The sequence below is a fragment of the Tinamus guttatus genome, unplaced genomic scaffold (genome assembly GCF_059628265.1).
Source record: "Tinamus guttatus ecotype Peru unplaced genomic scaffold, ASM5962826v1 Tinamus_guttatus_pri_ptg001602l, whole genome shotgun sequence".
In the NCBI taxonomy this organism is placed as follows: Eukaryota; Metazoa; Chordata; class Aves; order Tinamiformes; family Tinamidae; genus Tinamus; species Tinamus guttatus.
Genome location: NW_028290136.1, coordinates 5,614,717 through 5,638,212, shown reverse-complemented (window position 1 = coordinate 5,638,212; position 23,496 = coordinate 5,614,717). Strand labels below are relative to the sequence as shown.

Sequence of the window (23,496 nt, the reverse complement as noted above, 5' to 3'; positions counted from 1 at the left end):
TATGGTGTTATCACTGTGACTGTTTAATCTTTCTTTTTCAGATAATAATGAAGTGGGCAAATCAACAGTAAAAACAGTCTTTAAATCTGAAAATTGAAAGTAGTGAATATAAAGCTTGAGTATATTTTTGTTTAAAATATATGTCTTTGTAAAACCAAATTCATGTATTCATTACTAGGTAACGGATACACAAAGAACAGAAAACAAAAATTGGTCTTTGGAGTTTCTACCAGGTAAGTTTGTCTTTACTGTTTATCAAACCCGAGATAGTTTTTCTTATTGCTGTTGCCACCATTAACCAGAAGTATACCTAGTGTTGTCTTTACAATGCTAAACTATCGTGTTACCCTTCTGTTTTTTGTTATCATGCAGTTACTTAGACACTTTCTCTCCTGTATTTGTAGCTCTTACTCGCTTTGTGTTTCTGTGGTTTCTTCTAACTCATCTGGATTAAGTTGGAATTGAAAGTACAAATAGAAAGTAGAATGCTGTGTCATAGGCTAGAAATGCAAATTATCAATATAAGCTTTTGAAATTATTATTCATTCAAAGACAGATTCAGGATTTTAAAGGATTTAAATGAGGCAATCTAATTTTGAGAAGTGTATGCATAATTTCAGTGTTCATAAATCATTTGTGAGTACTAAAATCAAAGCTCCACACAAACCATTGTAAAAGACCTCCCACAGTCCCAAAGATTCTGTGGTGGAAGTGTTCATTCTAAGCTTTAATGGTTGTCATTCTGAAAATGAAATCTTTTTTTCTTTTTCTTTTTTTTTTTCTTCTGGTATAGCCTACTATAACTGAAAAAGCCTAAGAGATCTTTTTCTTCACATTCAGAAAACGTTCTTATTTATGATGTTAATATGGAATCTGAACCAGCTGTGTTCTTGTGCTGTATTCTAAAGATGTGACCTCCAAGGCCTTCTAGTCCTACCTATGCAAAAGTTAATCTGAAGTCCCTGGGCACCGCACTGCTGTGCTTTGGACTTCATATACTTAGTTACACTGGTGCCAAAATGCAGAACACCTGAAAATTTAATTTTAAGAAGCCAATTAAGGTGTATCACAATGTTATGTGTAAATGTGCAATGATTTCTTGGAGATTTTGGGCATATAGGATCAGCTGGAAGAACTGAGAGATTTATTGTGACATGGAAAATATATAAAGGTTGCAAAAGAAACAAGCTGAGCAAAAATGATGAAAAAAATGTGACATGGTAGGTTTAAAATAATATTAAAAAGAAACTGAAAGGTGTTGAAGAATTTAGTGGAGAAAGTATAGTTCGGGGAAGGGATTTAGAAAGAGGAAGGCAAATTTAGCAAGAAAAAGGTATTTTGATGAAATAGATGGTATGAAGGGGCAAAATGTGAGTTGCACAGCTGCCATAGGGAATTTTAAAGTAGTTGGAGCAGTTAAGGAGGGAGATGAGTAACAAAAGAGTTAGGAGAGAAATGAAAATACTTCTAGGCTAGAGAGATGATAGAAACATGAAATGTTTTCTTGAACTTTAACTTAAAATCATTAAAAAAACATGAGTACTTACTGATTCCATGGTGGTTTTTTTGTTTAGCTTTGTTTTTTCTTTGTTCTTTCCTCTTCCTCCCTCCTCATACTCATTATCTCAGTACTGAGGTAGAGGAAAATATTTGCCTTTGCTTCGAAAGGAGGAGCCATGTTCTGAATGACTCACTGATACAAGCTTAGGGTGGGTGGGAAGAGGAGCTCACTTTCTTACTCTCTGTTCACTTGAGGTCTAGTGACTTGCAGGAGATTAATGTGAAGAAACTTTATGCCACCGTATCTTATCTTGCTGTTCTCTTTCATTTCACTTGTTGCTTGCATGTACTATTTTTCTGAGCATGTTTATATTTTTGTTAAATATCTTTGTTTATTCCTAATGGGAATTACTAACAAAAGCAATATTACTTCTAATATTTTAAAATATTTGTGGGGTAAGTGAATTATATTTGCTATTGAATTAACATATCCTCTTATAAGTATTTTTATTATAATTCAGTAGGATTTGTTTTTTTACTTTTATTTTTGAAAGGTTATTCCTTCTGGATTAATTTGATTTAAGTAATTTTTATTGAATAGCTTTTAATATGAAATTCCTTTGGTGAAAAGTGCTGATAAGTTAATCTCTTTGGTAGGGAGAAGAAAGAATCGTATTGATTTTAGTCATAATATTTGAAAAGCCTTTTACTTCCAGGCTATCAGGAATCTTTAGAGTTTGTAATACAAAGAAAAATCATATTTTTCTCTCTTTTATCTTCATTAAAATTTTGTTTTGAATGATGTACCAAATCCTGAAGTATAAGAAACCTAAATAATAAAAGGTGTATATTCTCTACTGCTGTATGGTAAAATAATGTGGTTGAAAGGTCTGACTTTCAAACAGGTTGTTTTTTTTCTTGCATTTTAAGGTTTCTTTTATGGGGAATTTGCAATAGTGTGATATAGTGTTGCTTCAGAATTATTGCTATGTGTGAACTGTGTCAATAGACACCCGTTTAAACTAGTGCTTGAGTATTATTTTCAATAAATGATTCCCTCCCCTCCCCCCCCCCAAAAAAAATTTTTTTTTTTGAGCAGGTCCAGTTTTTATGATACTTGAATTTTGTTTTGATTAATTCAAATTTTATATCTCGGAGTGGTTTGAGATGAAAAGTTACTTGTAGAGTAAGACATTAAAGTGTATATGATTTACCTTGACACAAGACACACTACTGACTTAAGCGGCACTGCTCAAGTGGATGCAGTTAAATCTTTACAGCATTAGAGTCTTCCAGGGTTTTTGTATCTAACCTTACAAAAATGAAATACTTTCCCAAGTTTCCTCAGTGGACATTTTAGGCATGGGTAGTTACTGAAACTTTATATGTAACTCATGTTTTTAATTAAATGTCATTGTAGATCAACTTAAGCTTAAGTAAACATTGCTTGATTTCCGAAGTTGCTGTCCCTTGCTATTGGGCTCCAGTACTTTAGTAAACTCGATCCGAGTGCTGGAATGTGTACGGTCTCTGTGATGGTTCCCAGTACAAGAAGTCACTGTTATCTTCTAAACCGTTTATAAAAGATTGTAGCTGGAGATTATATTTCTTTTTAGAAGGGTAGCTGAGGCAGAAGAGTTTCCTATATGAGCTTGTAAAATCAAGTAGATTTAACCAGCAAAAAAAATCTATCCCCCTCCCCCTCCATATATTAAGGAACACTTGCTGTCTATCATCCTTAGCAGTTTTACAGTAACACTTTACAGTAACACAGTAACTTTTACAGTAACTTTTACAGTAACACAGGTGCTGCTTGGCTCTTTACCAGTCCAGAAACATAATTTCTTTTTTTTTTTTTGTCCTGATCGTATAATATATAGTTGCTAGAAGGAAGCTTACCACTACGTGTTAAATTTTCGGTTTGTGAAATCCATGGAAATTAAAAATTTATTCATGAGCGCGTTTATACGCATTCAGATGCTTAACCTTCCATTTTAATTATACTGAAAAAAGATGAGAGATCATTTGTCGTGAATGGTGGGACATTTGTATTCTGAACAATAACAGTAGTTGTTAAAATGTGTTTTATTTTTCCTCGTTACTAATATAATTACTAATGTAGTTACTAATGAAGTTTTTATTCAGTTTGCAGAGCCCTGTAGCTAATCAACAACAATATTAGATGCCTGAAAAATTAAAACGTATTAGTAGAGTTTTTTGTTAAGTCTTCGACATTAGCTTTGAGAATTAGAAGTGAATTGGTATCATATGACAGTCTTGTCTTTGTGGCCCAGCACTTTCACTTTATCAAACACTTGTGTTTTATAATCAGGGAAATTTGCCTTGATCTATTGCATATGTTTGCAATCCCAAGATTAATACGGTTTGATGTTGATTCCTTTAGCAATGTATTTATGAGGCAGGAAACACGTTAGAGACTTTCTTTATTCAAACTTGAATGTAAGGGCAAACAGTCGTATCGTTTGGTTGGTTATTCCCTTAAAAATATAGATATCAACTAACGGCAGTTAGTTATCTACTGCCTATTTTTTTTTTCTTTTTTTTAATTATGTATTATCAAATTCACAAAGTTCATAAAAAGGTGGCTTTTTGAAAAACTTTTCAAGTTGTTTTAGTTTTAGATATTGTAAGTCAATTGTGAACTTTGAAATTTCGAGTTTATGGCTTTAAGATAATATTCATTTTGTTTGAAATTCTTTTTTCATTGCAGATCAGAGTTACCAATGTAAAGGAAAATCAAAGAACAAAGCCAGTGATTCTGAAAAGACAAAGTAAGACATTTGTTTTATTATTTTGAGTTACCTTATATAGCACTTAAAGTGCTACTGTCACTTTGTCTTCTGGTATTTATACAATTGAAGGAACAATGCTTATCGTTGAAATAAATGCATTTTTTATTGAAAGTGCTTCATCTATTTGCTCTTTGTTAGTTACTTTTAAGAGGTTTTTTTTTTCTTTCTTTGTAAGCTCTTAAATCTAATATCCATTATATTTAATTAGTGGCTCAGTTTCCAAAGCAGTATTGATTATATTTTAGATAAAAGATAATCATTTCAGTAGTCAAGGAAAAGAAGGTAATCTATAGAAGAACAAATCACAGATTTTTTTTTCCAGATATCACATGTTATTTGTCCTTAGGAATGCTTTCTAACAGAAATACTTCCAGTAAGATGATGTTTTTTATATGTTATTACTACTAGTATTTTTTTTGCTATTCTATAATATTTAATCTTAAGATTTAATCTGAACACTTAAATTCTAATTTTCCCCTGTTTGGGAGCCTCATGAGTGGAACACAAGAGCAGCTCCTAGAAGTGCATATGATGACACTTTCCTGAGTTGCAGGAGGAGTGCCTTCATGCTAGCATTTATGACATTTGTGCCTGTGTACTGAAAATATTCTTTTTTTTTTTTTTTTTTTTTTCTGCCAGGGTGACAAGCAACATAATCAATGTTGGAAATTCAGATTCTCTTTGATAGAGAAGAGGACCTGTAGGAAAAGTAGAAAGTAAAGTTAGTCTTTGTTCAGCCATTTACACTTTAGTTGTATCTTAATGATTTTTGCCTTTATAACACCAGAACCACTCTTCTTGTCCAGCCTACTAGCTATTTCCAAATTTCAAGGGAAGAGTATAAGAACAGAACAAGTATATCATGTTTTTCATTGCAGATTATTTCCATGGAAGTTGGTAAAGCAACTCAAAAAACTGTTGGTAGTATGCAGGAGAAATTCTTACAGAAGCAACTTTTCGTTGTTTTTTAAACTATGAAAGAAAAAGTGAGGGGAAAAGGCCTGAATATATGAGAGAAATCTGATATACACTTTTTATTTAAAATTTAACATACCTAGTATATGATTACATTGCTTGTATCTTCCTCAGGATATTGTTCGTGTTAAGACAGTTGATTAAGTTTCGTAATATTCAGTTCTCATGGGGAGCCTGAATTATTATTTGAAAACTAAATATTTTGCTAAAGGTCAATTGAATTTCTAAACAAAAGCATAATTTTAATAAGCCTTTTTTTTTTTTTTTTTCAAAGTTACCCCAGAGCATTTCACACTATTCACAGCCGTAACAATAAATGTGAAAATTTTGCAACAAAAGAAAATGTGAATCAGGTTCTAATTGCTGTATTTAAACTTGTACCACAGCATAATTCAAGCTCTATCTTACGTTCAAGGCCTCTCTGTACTTGTACCAAATAGTTTCTAATTTTTGATACTTCATGTAGTTACTGAAATTAGAAGAAGATAAGCGGACATGAGGAAAGCATTGCAACTCAGCCTTGAACTTATACTGAAAAGGAGCTTTTGCTTAAAGTCCTTTAGTGGGACTTGAGTCTTGACCTAAAACGTGTTACTGTCTAATTACATGAATAATCCCGGTAGAACATGCTGAATGTAAATGCATACTTTTGCTGGTTTAGGGCCAATATGGAGTTAGATAAGATAAAGTACTTTGAATTTTAATTAAAAAATGCATGTTCCTATCAGCCATAAAATTAAAAAAAATTAGCACAAGAAGTGTTTCTTATGGTACTAGGGGCAGCGTGATCCAAACAGAATTGGGGAGGGTGCTGCTTCTGTATGTGATGGCCTTTGCAGAAGGATTTCTGATCTGTTATATAATGAAGAAAGGAAGAACTACACACCGGTGACTTTTTTTGTAAGGCAACTGAGGCAAATGCTGACATATTGCTTAAGGCCATACAGAGATGGAAAATTTTTTCAGTGTTTTATTCTGAGTTGTAGAAATAGTCTGATTGAGCTCTGACTGTACTTTGATGCTTGTATTTCAGTTAGTTTTTTTTTTTTCAGTTGTGTTTAGGATGATTAAAAACAGATACAAGACTGAGCAAAATAACCTCTTATTGAAATAGGGAAGCTGATCCGCATTTCTATTAAGTGACATGATTTTTTTTTTTTTAATGCACTCTTCTCAAGTAAAAGAGTCCAAGTCTATAGCAAAACCTGCGAGCTGCATCTGGCTATCCCTACTCGTAATCTGAGCATGACCACAAAACCTACCCTCTTTTAATATTTATTTATTGTGATATAATTGTCTTTGTGCTTTTCCATAACTTTTTGAATGCCACTGTAACTAGAAAATGAAACTTTGTTGCAAGAGAGGTCATTAGTGTCATGTAGCTGTTATTAGTGTTGTGTAACTGGTTTGCTGCTGCTTGGTTTCTCCTTTCGCTTTCCCTGGGGAGAAAGAGTAATTGGAATTGAGTATGTGAGCAACCCCTTTCCAGGTGCCTGACTGGAGCCCTGGCTGCCTTCTTGCCCTGGTGCCTTGGGCATAGGGCAGGGTCCCCGCCCAAGTTCCCTCACTCCTGAATGCGAGCAAATCAGCCCAGAATGAGATGCAGAGGGGAGACGAGGATGGAGAGCGCCCTGGTTCTCCTGAAGCCATAGTGGTTCCCAGGGCAGAAGGCTGAACAATTGTATCAATCTTGGTAGTTTTACAATGATTGTTATTGCTATAATGAAAAGAGTGCTGCTGCCTTGATAATTTCCAGCGAACAAGTGAATGTTGTGTGATGATAGAAGCACAGATATTTCTCTATTCTTGAAAATTAGATTACTCTTATCCACAAGCTTATGATACCATTCTTCTTTTATTTGTAGAGATCACCTTGATTTGAAGATAGAGTATAAAAGCCTCCAAGATAAACTCATTTGTACTGTGCAACAGGTAAATATGGGAATTGGTTAGTGTAAGACCTTAATTTGGACCTTAACCTTGTTCTTACTTTGGGCTATAACACTAACTTACTGCTTCATGTTTGGCTTGTTTTCTATCAGGAAACAAAGCTTATGTAATTATATTTCCTCCTAGCTTGTAGCTCTCTCTACCTTTCTTCTACTCTTCTTTCCCTCTCTGTGTCTTCCTGAAAAAAAAACAAAAACAAAAACAAAACAAAAAAACCATAATTGGACAGAAAGTATGCCTATTTCAATGATGGTTCATGCTGAAGATACTTCTGAAATTGAAGATCTGCCTTGGAGAAATAAAATCTATTGCAGAGACCATAGAAAAATAGAGCAAGGTCATTCTTATTGACTTCAAGAAGTTCATCTGATTTTATTACTTTTCTCAGAATTACTTAATGTGTATATAATTATAACTTCACTGGTTATATATTAAATCTATGTGCTTTATATTGAGGTGATTAGAATTTTATACATCTGCTTAATGACCATAAGCTATGGTTTTACACTGCACAGTAAACCCAGGCCCTTAGTGGATTTCAGATCAAACTGTTTTTCCATCCAACAGGAAGAAAAATCTGTTCCTATGGCTCTCATGTCAAGATGGGTTAGTTACAGAAACTTGTTACCTAAACATTAAGTTTAGTGTGAGTGAAATATGAATAAAAATATAGATGTATGAACACTAGAGAAAATTACAGCTTTGTTAAAAAGTAAGTCTCAGTTGCCACAGAGTACTGTGTGTGTGATTTCCTTCAAATGAAGAGGAGGGAAAAATTGACTTAAAGATGTCGAGAACATGGAGAGCAAAACTTAAGCCACTAAATACTTGGATAAGGAAAACTAGAACAGAAAAAAATAAGGAATTTAGTCAAAGACTTTTGAGTGACGAGACAAAGTAAAGAGGAAAAAGATCCAAACCAGCACTCACTGCTAGTGGTATAAAAGGTGAATCTGAAATTTATTGATCATTACCAGTCAAAATCGGCCTCAGAGATGCTATGAAGTCAATAGGGAGCATTTTATGTCACACCAAAGTCATCCTCTCTAGACCACCTGAACATTTATTTTTTGGTACAAAAGTGGGTATGTGAATATAGATTTATAAAATCAATGCAGCACTTTTGTACAATGAAGTTACCTTCACATTCCAAAAGATTTCTTGCTGAATTTTGTTACATTGATTTCCTATGTAGTCACAGAATAACATAGTTAGAAGCATAAATGAGTAGCGTAGCTCTCTTGTTTCCCAATTTGTAAGCAAAAATTGTAAAAGATCACTGGGAATCATTCAGAGGTGTATAGTTCCCTTCCCAGAGTTCCCTCTAAATGTGGCTTCCTGTTTTTGATAGGTATGTTTGAAAATAATCATGGAACATTTTGTTGAATGCCTATTTAGAACCCAGTAAAATTGTCAAGTTGAAAATTCCCCATCTTAACTCTCATCACCAACTATTAATGAATACCCCCAAACTCCCTAATGAATCCATGGGGATGCATTTCATTAATCCTTTGCGCTTTGTTAATTTGGAATAGATACCAGAATTGACTAATCTGTTTTTATTACCCTATAAGCCAGAAGTAGATGCAAGAGAAGACATGTTCTGCCTTCACTCAGACTCCTTGCTTCCTAAAAATCCTTATAAAAACTAGATTAATGCAGCAGTAGTGTCTGGCTAGGTTGTAGTAATGACTGTGTTAGGTTAGGTTATGTTGGGGGAACAGATCCAGGTGTCAGTCATCCAAACGTTGTGTATGTCATTATAAACAGTATCTTGTATATATGTTGTGGCACAAAAGACTTCTGTTCTATGCAATGCCATCAGTGTTATTCTGAATACTAAGTTTACACTGTTGCCAGGTGAGCATTAAGACACTCAAAAACGTATCTGCGTAAAGGCCTTTGCTACAGAGAACATAATATTTTGCATTACTGCTTTTCCATTTAAAAAAACTTAAAATAACAAAACATTTGTTTTTTGTGTTTAAAAAAACACATGAATTAACACTAAAGTAACACACGTTGCTCTTCTTTAGTATTCTAAGCAAGCATTAAATTTAGTATATCAAAATTCTAATTCAGCACGTAAGAATGCAGTTAAGCACGACATTAGAGGAATTAGACAAGTGAAAAATTCTTATGTCCATTCTGCCAAAAAATTCCCAGTCCATTTCTTTCCTACCCCAATGCTGTCTTTAGAATCACAGTGGAAAAAATAAGCTCAAATGTTAATTTATTAAAACTTGAAAGTGTAGGACAGTGACATCCAATGGAAAGCTTAATAGTAGTATAAGAGCCTAGGGTGCATGGCTTGACCTTCTTGTTCTCATTTAATTTTTCTTCTGATTGCAGTAATAAATAGTGGGTGAGCGTCTTAAATAGTCTAATTACTTCTACCCTAGCACAATGGTCTGCTTCCCAAAACTAACTTTATTTTAGTGTTTTAATAAATCAAGGAAAAAAAAAAGTTTCTAATTCTGAAACTGCCTATCTGGAATTAGCCTTAGGTTGGAAGTCCTGCTGACTTTAAGCAGCAGCTGTGGTGAAAGGCTAATACCTCAATGAATTCTGATACGTTTGAGTGTTAATTATGAATGTAGCTGGAGAGAATAGGCAGGCTGAAATAACTTAGATTTTTTTTTTAAGAGTACTTTTACACATGCTGGAGGTGATATGATGATGTTTGGACTAAAATTGTGAGAGTTTGTGAAGAGAATGGGATCTAGATATAGAACAAAGACTAGATTTTAGGAGATTAACTGTAGTAAGTCTGGAAAATGTAAGTTGTTAAAAATTCAGGTGACTGAAACAAAATTTTTTAAAAATTGATAAAGCTATAGAAAACAGAATTTTCACAATTGTTTATTGGAAAATTTTAAGGAAACAGCTCTTTTAATTTAAAAGAGAAAGGAATGTTCCTTTTTACTTATTGTTTTCTTAATTATTTCAGGTGGATTTAACTATGTTGCCAGAAAAGTTGACATCTCTTGTTCATGAAGGTTATACAGCTTTGATGGACCAAAGGTGTCGCAGTGCTGAACAAGCCTTTTCACAGTTACTGAGCATGCTAAATCCTTCAGAACTAAAGGTAAATTGAGGAGAATAACCTGTGTATTTCAGCTTTATGCTTTCAAAACTGTTTCAGTCTTTCTCTTCCCAGAATAATCTTTATTAATGAATGGTTGCCTCTAAAATTGACTTCACGATAGTTGTTGCAAGCTCCGACAAGAAGCTCACAAATGAGAAAAATGGGGAACAGATAAGAAAGCTATAGTATTACAGGATATATCCTAATGTTGAGCATATACATATGGATTTTTAGGTGCAATATTTGTCAAAGTGTTTAATATAACAATACTGTGCAAGGTCATCTTAACCTTTATTCATATTAGTGAGGGGTGAAAAGTGTGTATGTTCTGGTCAAATAACTCCTTGATGGAAAAAAAACTGAATTTTTGTGTGCTGGTATCTAGGCCACTAATCTGTTTATCTTAGATTTCCTGCAAATACTTTATTGTAGTTTCAGCTTTGTGTTATTATGTGTATGTGCATGTTTCTACTGCAAGCTCTCACTCCGGTAAGGGCTATTGCAGTGCCAAGAATGAGTCTTCTATAAATTGTCAAAGTAACTAATGCATCAGTCTATCTGTAACTGTCATGATTTATTTATAAGAAAAAGTTTTTTTTATTTTTTGTTTTCTTTGTTTATTTGAAAAGTAGTAGAATCTGCTCACTTCTGAATATAAGTTGAGAAATTGAGTATTGTAGTCTAACATGGACTCCTTGTGTTATATGAAGTCAACATTAAGGCCCAATTAAAGTGTTTCTAAAGACAAAAAAATCAGGATGTGTTATGTTGAAATATATGGGGTGACCATGTGATCACAAAGCCATGAGAAAAGGTGAAATTTGTTAACCATCACTTTTTATTCTGATTGATAACCGTAACCTTAATCCGTTTAAAGGTTGTGATAAGTAGGATGATGTAATGACAATCAGTTCACAGTAAATAGTAATAGTTCTGGTTACTGGCTTAGAGTTTCTGTGTGTGTCACTACTATAATGCAACTCTATTTGCAGCAACTGAACCTTCGTGCTATTAATTATGTTGTAATCATCTATGGACACGCCACTGCCCTTCTTGGAATAGGACAGCCTGAGGTATGTCATTAAACAACTATATTGCTTTTAATGAAAGCTTTACATTTTTTTCTTAAAAAAAAAAAAAAAAAAAAGCTTTTGGTTGTAGAAAATACTAGCACAGAAGACTTGTTTTTTGTGTATTCTTTAAAAAATAAGTGTATGACAACATGTTTAAAAATGTCTGGGTTTCTGTAGCACAACAAGCTCAGTCAGTTCATTATTTTGGGGAGCCCATGTTTACAGAATAAGTTTTCCTAAAGAAAAGAAAGCCTTTGTATGTGAGCATAAGATTTCTTAATTGCACTTTACTGTTCATAGAATAGGATATATTGAATTTACTGCTTTCCTGGAGGGGGGGTAAAAAAAGAAAGAAAAAATGAAAAATATTTACATAAATGACACATACTTTGCCTTAAATTTATTTTGAAGGAACTGATAAAGGCTGAAGACCAGTTTAAAAAAATAATTGAACAGTACCAGTCGGAAAGATTTGATTGTTTGGCATACTATGGAATTGGAAGAGTATACCTCAGACAAAACAGGTTAGCATAATATAAAGCTTCAGTATTTGATGTAAAAATTATTGCTGAGAAGGCATGGAGGTGTTGCTTTCATTATTCTTTATTAAGGACTAAATTCATATATTAGACGGACTTATTACAAATTGAAATTTGTTACCATTAAGGATGTTAGGCAAGCTACTGAATCCAGCAGACTTTAGGACATGGCAATCGTCCCTCCTGGCTGCTGCACTCAAGCTGGGTGTCCCCTGAGGTCCAGGGCTCTCTGTCCCGCTCTGGCTGACATGGCAGTTATTGCTGTTTGCGCCTGTGGCCGGTAGCAAGGCTGAGCTCGTGCCTCAGGAGGGCAGATAGACTGCCCCAGGGCACTGGGCACAGGTGGCCGCACAGGCTACCACAGACAGTGACACTCACCCATGGGAAGAGAGTGAGATTACACATGGAAGAATATGAAAGGGTTTGAAGGCAGGCTGTGGCAATCAGGTGTGGGGCTCAGTCAGGCAATGTACTGAGCACTAGCCTGCTTGCGTGTCACCAGCCCCATTATTCCCTCCTCCTCTCATTCTCCCTGGCTTGTTCCTCCAGGTTCAGCCTGCTCCTTCCCTTTCTCCACCTTTGACCCTTCCCTTTGACCCATAATAACTTTTACATAGTCCCACAAGCCCTCTCATATTTTATACCCCTTGTGTTAACCGTGTTTCCCCCACTTGATCAGTGACAAAGTTCAGGTTGATGTCATTCAAGGCTGTGCCTGGGTAGTTTATTAATGGCTCATCAGTCAGCTGAAAAGTTCTGGTCTTCCCTGCTGTCTCCACGACCGCTGCTTGTTTGTTTTGTATGTCTGCGTGTTAAATTTGTTACTTTCCTTGTTATTTGTTTATTCTATTTCACTGAATGTTTCTTAACTAAATAACTTCATGAACCAGATGTTCTTTCATCTCCTTCTTTCTACAGATTCTTACGACTGGGGATATTTTTTTTCCTTGGATCTGTGGTGATTTATTTTATGAAGTATTTTACATGTCATGTGCAAGAGTTATTGATATATGTTCTGAACATTTTGTTCCTGTTTGCAACTTCAGATTTGCAGATGCACTGGATCAGTTTATGAAATCGCAAACCATGGTTAATCATAAGATTGTACCCGGAGTGTTAACATGGCCCACAACATCTAAGGTCATTGAAGAGACACGGACAGGGAATTTACAGGTACGTTAATAAGTACTCTTCTGTCAAACAGAACCTTCCTGTGTGTGTTTTAAAACTTTAGTGCATTTCCCCAAGGTTGGTAGTGTGAATCCATGGGTCACCACCACCACTGAGACCAAAGAGGGTAAGGGAGGTGCAAAGAGGAGCGTTCAGGGTGGAACAGCCGCAAGTCGTGTTGCTCACTGCCTAGCACACTCTTAATTCTAAGGCCCATAGGGAGGAGCAGTTTTGGTTTAGTTCCTTTCCTTTTGTGTGTGTGTGTGTGTGTGTGTGTGTGTGTGATACTAAATGTATATAGAAAGGCAGTCCAGTAACAGTGCAGGGGAGTCTGCGTAAGGGTCTACATTTGGATATTTTTATGTAATAGCATGGTTCCAATCTGTTCTTACAAGTGATTTTTTATGGGTTAACTTCTTAGTTGCATGTCATCACATTTCAACTACATGTGAAGGGTATATGCAATGTAATGGTAGAAAAAATTGAATAATATTAGAATAAATGAGAATGTGAAGTTGAAAATAACAACAGGGATGATGTTAAAATCAAGCAGTATTATTATCTGTTTAGATCTTGGTAAATGCAGTGGGAATACTGGCACTGTACTTTTTTTTTTTTTTTTTAATAATCAAGTCATTGTTAGTTTGTGAAGTTCTGATAAAGTAATTCCATGAAAGACTAGTTATGTGAGCTACTCTCTCCTTGGAGCTGTTTTGGCAGAGCAGAGCTTGCTAGGTTATTCAGTGTATGAAAGTGGCTCTGTCTTTAACTTACCTGACAGGAGTTGAACTTTCTTTTCCTTTTTTAAAAAATTTTTGGAATGGAAAGGCCAGCTTCTGTAACTTTCATTAGAAAAGACTTATTTTCTTGGTATTAGTTGTCTACTGATCAAAAAATGATGTGTGTCTCGCTCTAGAATTTCCTAAAAGTTTATAAATAGATGTTTGTTCCTTTCCCGTTTTGTGTGCAAGTTGTCTTATATCATTTTGTGTTTCGTAGTTGATGTTAAAGAATTATATTGAAGAATGCAAGTTTCCTCCAGAACCAGATGCAGTTTGCCGTTACCAGCAATGCCATGGCCACTCTAAAGTCCAAATATTTTTTACAGACCCTGACTTTAAGGTAAATTTTAGTTTAAAAGAGTTTCAGAAATAAAACTTACTGTTTGCGTATTTTATATGTGCTTTCTTAGAAGAGGGATATCTGGAAAATATAGTTCTGACGTATCTTGTCTTAAATTGTAAACTGTTTTCTGTTCCTTTTAAAGACACTGAATTCTTAATTTTAGGGCTTTATACGTATTGCTTGCTGTCAGCAATGTAAAGTGGAGTTTCATATCAGCTGCTGGAAAAAACTGAAAACTACAAAATTCAGTGATAGAAGCGATAAGGTAAGATATGTCTCGCCAGGGAGACATTTTATTCCTCCTGTTTCGGGTAAGGATTTTAGTTGTTTGTGATGAATCGAGAGCTACAGCTTGATGTTTTACCCATACTTGAATGGTTACTTTTTCTTTTGGTGGGAGGAGAGGCAGGGAAGTAGAGCTCTGCAAAGTTGTGTTAATATGAAAGTGTGGATAAAGCCTGCAGCTTTCTACAGAAGAAAGGCCTTTCTGTGAAGGCTAACCATGTTCAGCCTGTTCTTCTCGCATCATTTATTCTATACTGTAAGGAAGTTTGATTTCTTTCATGTTCTTTCTGTTGAAGCAACAGTCTGATGTTCCTGTGCACCTAAAAAGACAGCTTTGACAACCAGTATTAAGGACTTGCTTTTCTCATCCAGTGAGATTTGAGGCCCATGCTAGTATTAAACACCTTGGTCACCTCAAATTACGTAACTGTGAGCTCTATAAGAACATAGAATTTGTACGAGTTAAATATTATCTTTGTTGTAATTCATCTTTTTTCCTACAGGATTTTCTTCAAGAGTTATGTTTCACTCCTGATTGTACAGGCCTTATTTCAAAAATAGTTATTTTCAATTCTTCTGGTCTGATAAAATGTGAAGTAAGTAAATATTAATAAGAAATATGAATGTCATCTTTAAAATACTTACTCCATTGAAGTAGATGCATTCTAGTCTTGGCTTATACTACTAGGAGTTTGTAGTTAGCTATCTTCGTTACAGAATCTGAATATTATTTAGAAACTTTAACTGTTCTTTTAGCTTGGAGGAATACATGTTACCTTATAGTATTGGTAGCTCCTTTACGGATACATAGGAGAGCTCTCATTGATGGGAACTGCAGCGTTATTTTATATTTAGTAGCATGATATAGACGGAACGTGTTTAAATTCAAGCAAATCACCCTTGCTAAATAGGTCCCTTAGGACAATGTTTTTACCCTCTGCAGAGTCAGTGGAAGATGGAATCAGTTGGATGAGCAGTTAGATTCGGTGAAACAAAAATCTGATTGCAAAGTTTGCTTCCTGCCCACTAGTAAAGCAAAGTGGCCTCCAAGTTGTTCTTCACCTTTATTGTACTCTTTCAACCTACCTTTTTGGAGATAAAGATGAGTTGCTATAGTCCAAGTTGTGGTAGTGGAAGCTACTGTTAGGTAGCCTTCCTAAGGCTTTATTAGCCTACAAGGCTGTGTTATCTGTTTTGTACTGTTACTTTTATTTTTTTCCTAGGCATAAAATGAATATGTCAATCTTTCATTATATGAAAATACATATATATATATATATATATATATATATATATATACACACACTTAAAATTTAATTTAAATTTAATCAATATAATGTTACTTATGTTGACAGTTTGAACAAAAAATCTCAAGAACTAAGAAGCCTCCAAGGGCAAGTATTAAACAGAAATGTTCAAGGTAAGATCCCTACCACTTAATTTTAAGTTGAATAAAATGGAAAGCAAAGTTTTTCATTGGGATTGGATTACTTGCTTTTTTTAAGAATTGCTAAACTGCTACAAATGCTTTGGAAAGCTATTGTTGCCTTTTGGCTCTGAGATTGTTCTTGAATTAGTTGAAATAAAATACATTTTTGCTAGCCTTTGAATACAAATAGCCTCAGTCAAAAAAGTCAAATCCAATATTAATATATTGAGCAAAATATAACAGTGTAGACATTAAAAAACCTTTTCACAGCATTTCAGACACTTGATCCTAATTCGGAAATTATTAGTGGGAGTAAAAGTAATTGCAAGATTCTTGAAGCTATTCTTACACTAATGTACTTGATCTTTATGAAATTGTAATAAAATTGTGGTCTTTTAAGAGCTTTAAAATGAAAACTAACTTTATTATATTTTATGGTGAAATGGAAGCTTATAGATACTGTAAGAAATAGAAAATAATCTGCTATGCCAGAGGAGTTCAGTGTGTTTCTTTTGGCTATCATTAGGCTCACTGCTTCATTGCTTTTATCAGTCTTAGGAAGCTGAAAATGAAACAAGAAAAAAAAATACGAAGAAAATGTGCACGAGAAGATGCACTGTATTCTGCTAAAAAGAAAATAGAAGCAAACCAAGTGGGAGTTGAGCCATCTCAATGCAATGGTCACAGTGGTATGTGAAAATACAGATTATTGCTAAGAGATATGGGGTAGCATAATTAGAGTTCTGAATGCCCTAAATCACTTTTAGTATTCTGTTAGAATGTGAATGTGATTCTCTTATAAAAGAGAGTTTAAAATAAATAAATAAGCAAACAAGTAGACTTGTATTTATTCTTAAAAGTAGAACTAGAATAAAAGTAAAATTAATTTTTAAAAATGTTGTTAGTGCAGGACCATTTTAAGTTCTTTAGGAAAGCTTCTATTCTTCTATTCTTGTTTCATTGATTCAGGAATAAGCACTGAGTCAGAGGTTCAAATTTTACCTGACCTGTTTAAAAGTGCTATTTAGATTAAGTTTTGTATTCTAAAAATGAGGGAACGGGAAAAATAAAAACAGAGATCAGATAAAGGAAGGTCAGTTTCCTTACTGGAGAAAATAGGAGGTTTATTAGGAAATTAGGAAGTTTGGAAGTCAAGGGGACTTTAGCCCATGGTTCCTTAATGGGATGGGACTAAGATTTGCTTCTGCCTTGGCACTGGGTCACTGCAGGCCACATGCATAAATCTGCACAGACAATTACTTGAAGCTACTATTGCTGGCAGGTGATACCCTTCCAATATCAAGTTGAGGAAAGGAGCTAAGGGTGGTTTCTTGATCTAAAACACACGTAAAATTGACCAAACACAACTTTAAAATGGTGAGCGTATTTTCTATAAATACTTGGTTAAATAACATAACCAGCTTTTGTGGTAAGTACAAAGAAAGTACAGCTTTGTCCAGGTGATCTGTACTTTGCCGCTTTGCCGCAATTAAAGAATTTCAACTTTAAAAAGACATGAAATCTTGTTTTTGTCCTTTGTTTTTGCAGGTCATGCTCAGTCCATGTATGCTGGTGACAGGGTCCTGCAGTGTATTATTCAGAATGCTGAGAAAATAAAAACAGCTGTTCTTGATGTTTCCAAACTATTAAAGGAATTGCTTTCATGGTGTGTTATCAGTGGGGAGGATTACATGTCATATTCCAAAATTACCAGCATGTCACGTGAAGTGATGGAGCAGCTCATCAGTTACTTAATTCAGGAAAAAAACAAAGTTAAAACAAGACTTTTTATTCATGTGCTAAGTGAACTGGAAGAAATAGATCCCAAATTACAGAAGTGGATGAAACATCTTAACAATTTGGGTAGGTCATACGTTTAAGTGACAACAGAAGAACTTGACACATCATAGTCATTCATCTGTGAAGGAAAAGATAACCTCCCTGCCCTGCAGCCTTGCTTCTTAGCTTGAGATCCTAAAACAAAGCTATCTTTGTTTTATTTGCTTGATTTTTATTTTATTTATTTATTTTTAACTTTTTGTCATGTAAATTTAGTTGTCTGTAAAAGTAATTCAACTTGATGTTTTCTGCAGTGTTGGCTTGCTGTTTACTATTGAATTTATATTTGAATGAAGATGTGAGCTTTCTTACAGGTAAAATAGGGATGAAAGATGCCAAAAGTTTGGACAAGGTTCTGTTTGGTTGGGTTTTTTTGTTTTGTTTTGAATTCTATTATGTTGCTTCCATGTCCCTAAGGAATTTATATATTTCTTAAACTGATTGTTCAATAAAAGTAAACCCATTGATAACTTATGGTGGATTTTTTTCCAAGATAGAATAGATTTTCTGTTTTAGTTACCTTATATTTAGTGTTTGGAAAAAAATGTTTCTTTTTGAAGAAGAAAATCACTAAAAAAAAAAAAAATCACTAAATATGTTCTGTGAAGTAAATGAAATGTTGGCTTTTTTGTTTTCTCTTTTAGGCCTGAAAGCTACAAAGACTTTTCTCCTTCAGTATGGGCATTTTTTAAAAGAGCTTGATCTTAGTATTTTAACCACACTCTGGAATGAAAAGTATGGTAATAAACTGGACTATGTGATGACGAGCTTTGAAGACAAAGAAATCCTTGATTATTTCTTACAAGCGCCTTTAGAAAAAGCCCGTTGTTTTATATGGCTTTTAGAAGATAACAGAGAAAAATATCCATTTCTTCATGAAGCTTTAGATGAATTCTTCGATAAAATGGGTAAATATGTAAAGCTCTTCATTCCTAAAAGCACTGTACCACCCTTCGCTTGATGAAATGATGAAACTCAGCCAATCACTAATCACCTCATCCATACAATCTTCTCTGTTCCGTGCTTAAAATACAGTATAGTCCAAAAAAAACCAAGCTGTCCTTGTAAAGGCTGCATTTTGCTGCTTGTCTCCCAAGTGTGTCTGAGATTGGTGCCCAAACTTACCTTTATGCAGTCTAGCCAAAATAACTCCAATCAAAATAACTACTCTCTAAGTCTTAAGGTTCTCATGTTTGATGAAGGAAGATTATAATGCTTATTAATAGATCCATAGCCCAATATTATAAGTTACATGAAAAAGCACCGTTTCTGTTTTAAAAAGTGACTTTAATTGTTATCCTTTCAATAGGTGACCCTACCATTATATTAAAGAAGCAAGAAAACGAAGATATGTCAGTAAGTTAACTTAATGTCCATTTTGGTATAAGTTCAAAAAAAAGTGTTCGCATATCATAAAAATGCGCAAAAGCAAATCAGCAGAAACATGTATTATTTTATATCATCTTCAGATGTTATAGAAATTTGTAGCTTATTATTTTGGGACCACCTTCCCCCATCTCTTAAAGTATTTGAAGACTGCATTCCTATTTCCCTAAACTTTTGCCTGTAAAATATCTGTTTAGAGTTTTCTCTAAAGAGAAGCAATGGGATACATTTTAGCTTGAGGATCTGAAAGAAGAAGATTAGAGGGAGTTGCAGTGGAAGTGGAGAGGGATGCTGTGTTGTGCTGCATCTGTTCTTTCAGATGGGGCAAATAGGGCAGTGTGGTGCATGGGGGTAGCATTTACATGGTGCTTGAAAACAGCAGTTTGATGTTAAATGTAAAAAGTGCTTAATGTTAAATGCTGCTCTGGGGGGGACCAGACTTTTGCTTGTTGCCATATCTGCCTATTCACCGTAATATTGGAATTGAATTGGAAATGAAGCTGAATTCTTTCCTGAATATACATAATTTGTGTTGTTGCTAGCTGTACTGTGTGTTTCACAGTGCAAAACAACATGTGAGGATTCTTCCCAAGCCAACTTTACTTACAGATGTCATTGGAGTGTAGGGTTAGGAATTAGTAATTTGTTCTACTAATAACCAAAGTAAATTTGAAGTGATTGAGACAAGCATTTTGCCTTCTCACTACAATCTTTGTAGATGTTTTTCAGATTAAAGCCGTAACTTTTAAAAACTACATCACTCTGAATCACTTCTTGGTCTTGAGCGTTAATAGGGTAGGGTGTTTTTTTAGCTGGCAGAAATGCATAATGAGATCTTGGTTAATCTTGTGTTTGAAGCACTTTCCTTGAAAATTACAAAATTACTCTTGCTTCCAGATCAACTGATCCGTACAAAAACAAGATTTACTTCTGATTTACTTCTGATATACAGAATAGATGTTTAGAGTTAATTAGCTAATAGAGATCTCAAGAGAATGTGAAATCCTTTGCTGCTCTTGAGTTTCATGACCAAGAGAATGAAACTAAAGCCGTCAGAAACTATCTTTAAAATAAATTCATGATTAATGATGCTTTTGGTAGATAGGATACTATAATCAGCCCTTTTAAAAGGCGAAGATGTATTTTTTAGTTCCTTCATTGCTTATCTTCCTACAAATTTGGACAAAACTTTCATTAAGTTCTGTTTGTGTCTTATTTCCTACATGAAACTGTGCTATGTGATGTTACAGCTGCCTAATTATGGAATGACAGATACAATTTTTGCTTCATATAAAGACTAAGCAGCAGAAATATAACAATAACTGAATATCTTGTTTTTTAAATGTGCTACATGTTTAAGGAAGAGAATGATGAAAACCAGAACACATAAGATTTTGCAAACTCTGTTCCTGTTTGTGTATTCTCACTGGGGCAGGTGGGGGAAATGTATGTCTAAGCCTGTAAATTGTGCTCTTATTTTTTTTTTTTTTTTCCCGCACAAGAGTCAAAAATTTCAAGTTATAATTTGAAAATTTTAAATTACACACTGGTTTGGAAAACATAATTTTATTCTGATCATGAAAATATTAACTTGTTTTTTTTCTGTTTCAGACTAATGGTATCAAAGTTAAAAACAAAAACAGAAAAAAAAAAACAAAAGACTTACGGGTCAGTAATATTTTTAGCTGCTTGTTATAAATAGATTGTTTACTGGAACTGCATATGTATAGGGGCTGTGTTGGTAAATAACTTGTGCAGACTCAGTTTTGAGATAGTTTTCTCTGAAATAGAAAATACACTAAAGAGCCAGTTAGTACAATATTAATTGTTTTGTTACAGTAGGAACATGTCCCTATAAAAGAGGTTTTCCATTTTTAAAAAAAGTTGTTTATAAGTAGTGCTAGCTTTGATCCTGTACAAATACCCTCAGTCTTTGCACCAAAAGAGAAAGTTTTCATACTAAACCCCTGTTTTAGTCTTCATTTCCGATGTGGCGGGGGAAAAAAGACAAACATCTTGTGCATACTGTATACCGTAGAGCATGAGAAGAAGAATCAGAACTACTGTAGTTACCTGTATGCTACACGAAGTAATTAATATTTTATGCTCCTGTTTTGCAATGAAAAGTAATAATTTTGGAAATGGACTCTCTAGAGTCATCTTGAGAAAGCAAAATATGTCCTTGTACCTCTGATAAAATACATTTGAAGTTGTATTTTCAGCTGTCTTTTCTGGCAGTTTCTAAGGGGTATGCCAGTGACTGAAGAAGCAGAGAATATTCCACTTAATGCTCAGAAAAATATTATTTCAGTAAATGTTCAGTACTTTATAGACGTTAGAAGGAATAATATCCTAGTTGGCCTGTTTGCTGTCTTTTGCCCTGCCTCTGGGGGAACTTGCTTTACTGAAAGCATCAAATACAATCTTTCTGATTGTCCCTCCATGTTTCCAACCTGTTTTTTTTTTTCTTTTTTTTTAGCAGAATTTCAAAAGTTAAGATCTTTACTGTTGTCATTAATGGGGGGCAGTTCTATTCCTGTCTGAGATGCACATATACGAGGCTATGTTTTTCTAAAGTTACTGGATAAATAAATAACATGCTTATTATGGTAAACATAAGAATAAGAGACATACCTCATCTGGTATGAAGGTAACTGAGAACTTGCAGTAAAGTTACTGAAGTTTGATGGGTTCTTAAGTGTAGAGACTGTTGATACGTAGCCTACTGGAAAGAACTCAAACAAAGGTGTTAGCAACAACAAAGCCATAGAGTGTTTTGATGTGTTTATTATTATTATTATTATTATTATTATTATTATTATTATTTTAATCTGAACTTGGTGAAAAATCATGTGCATTTAGGATTTAGATTAAATCAGTGAAAAGGACAAGCTAGGCTGAATATCCCAATTGCTCCATCCTGACCAAGTTCTGAAGAAGAAACTGGTAATTTAATTATGAAAAACTTTTTGGGGAAGCGTGCAGGATGGGTAGTTACAGTTACCTGGTAGAGATTTGTAGTTCCTTTTCTGGAATCTGAACATAGTGGAGTTACAGGAAAACATTCTGGATCAATAAGTTGCTCAAACCGTTTAGATCAGATCATCTTATACAAACTACTGTGAGCTTAAAAAATAATAATCTGTTCTTAATTAGTCTGTTTTAGTGTTGTCCAGTGGAGTCAGTACAGCACCACTAGAAGAAGAAAATATATTTATAGAAGAAAATACTTTGTAAGTACCATTGTGCAATTTTGCTTCATTGCCCAAACTCTGATGTGCTTTGCAGGTAACAGAGAAGATAGAAACTTAGAAACACCAAGTCTGGGTTCACAACTCAGTTGTTGTTGTTGTTGTTGTTTTTATATATGTGTGTGTGTGTGTGTGTATATATATATATACATATATATATGTACTTGGTATAAGCTTGCATAGAGCCAGGATGGGTGTAGGGGTTTTTTTTTTTTTTTTTTTTTGTAATTAACTTTATAAAAAGGCTATAAGAGGCAAGTGCAGGGTGACCTGGTTGCAGGCCAGTGCATTTTCTAGGCTAAAAACTGTTATTTCAATTAAGATCTTCCTTTCCTCCTACTCCATTTTAATGTAAGAAGAAATTGGTTGACAAATTTATATGGATTCTTTCAGTCACAACTGATCTTTGCCATCCCAACTAATTCAAGTGGGTGTGATGCTGATTCGGGATTTTCTGCAGCCCGTGGCTCAGTGTGTTTGACTCCAAATTTGTCAGAAGTTGAACTCTTGTTTTCTCTAATAAGAGGGAAGACAGGCTTAGATGTGGGGGGAAAAAAGCTAGGCAGGATGAAGCCTTGTTACTGTAGTTGGTAGCAGGTCTTATCCTAATAAATTTAGTGGTCAAGTGTTTTGGGGGATAATATTTGTTCTGGTTGATAGCAAACAATTTGGTGTTGGGGTGTTTTTATAGGACTATGTAGTTACCATGAATTGTTTTCAGTATTTTTCAAAAATATAATTACTTTCTCAGGGCAGGGAAAAAAATACTGTTCATATGTGCTTTTTTACTGTTACAGAGATTTTATGAATCTTTATGAACCATTTGTAATCCCAGACTATCTTCAAATGGAGGATTTTGAAGCTCTCTGTGAAGTTTCAAATAGTAACAGTTACCAAAGTCTTTTGGATAATAACTTGGATCCAACCTGTGAGAGTTTATATGAGTATGTATACTTTTCTGTGTTCAGTTGTTTTAATGATTTAATTTTCTAGCTTGTATGCATGCAAATTCTGTACTTTTGCATTAGAGAATTGGTGTAGGAAAACTAAGGCCTTGAGCGTACATTTGTGAA

General features: G+C 34.3%; 1 protein-coding gene across 1 annotated transcript in view; it reads left to right on the top strand.

Moving 5' to 3' along the window:
- The window catches only part of TTC3 (tetratricopeptide repeat domain 3), a 48,301-nt gene that overhangs the window by 13,372 nt on the left and 11,433 nt on the right, over nucleotides 1–23,496 (top strand). Inside the window, exons 14-31 of the mRNA XM_088539326.1 lie at nucleotides 179–233; nucleotides 4,232–4,292; nucleotides 7,154–7,220; nucleotides 10,189–10,326; nucleotides 11,319–11,399; nucleotides 11,811–11,923; nucleotides 12,985–13,111; nucleotides 14,108–14,230; nucleotides 14,397–14,498; nucleotides 15,022–15,114; nucleotides 15,874–15,938; nucleotides 16,500–16,636; nucleotides 17,496–17,810; nucleotides 18,431–18,694; nucleotides 19,096–19,142; nucleotides 20,784–20,840; nucleotides 22,329–22,405; nucleotides 23,221–23,367. Coding sequence (XP_088395452.1) covers nucleotides 179–233; nucleotides 4,232–4,292; nucleotides 7,154–7,220; nucleotides 10,189–10,326; nucleotides 11,319–11,399; nucleotides 11,811–11,923; nucleotides 12,985–13,111; nucleotides 14,108–14,230; nucleotides 14,397–14,498; nucleotides 15,022–15,114; nucleotides 15,874–15,938; nucleotides 16,500–16,636; nucleotides 17,496–17,810; nucleotides 18,431–18,694; nucleotides 19,096–19,142; nucleotides 20,784–20,840; nucleotides 22,329–22,405; nucleotides 23,221–23,367 — 2,069 coding nt within the window. The remainder of the gene's footprint in view (nucleotides 1–178; nucleotides 234–4,231; nucleotides 4,293–7,153; nucleotides 7,221–10,188; nucleotides 10,327–11,318; nucleotides 11,400–11,810; nucleotides 11,924–12,984; nucleotides 13,112–14,107; nucleotides 14,231–14,396; nucleotides 14,499–15,021; nucleotides 15,115–15,873; nucleotides 15,939–16,499; nucleotides 16,637–17,495; nucleotides 17,811–18,430; nucleotides 18,695–19,095; nucleotides 19,143–20,783; nucleotides 20,841–22,328; nucleotides 22,406–23,220; nucleotides 23,368–23,496) is intronic.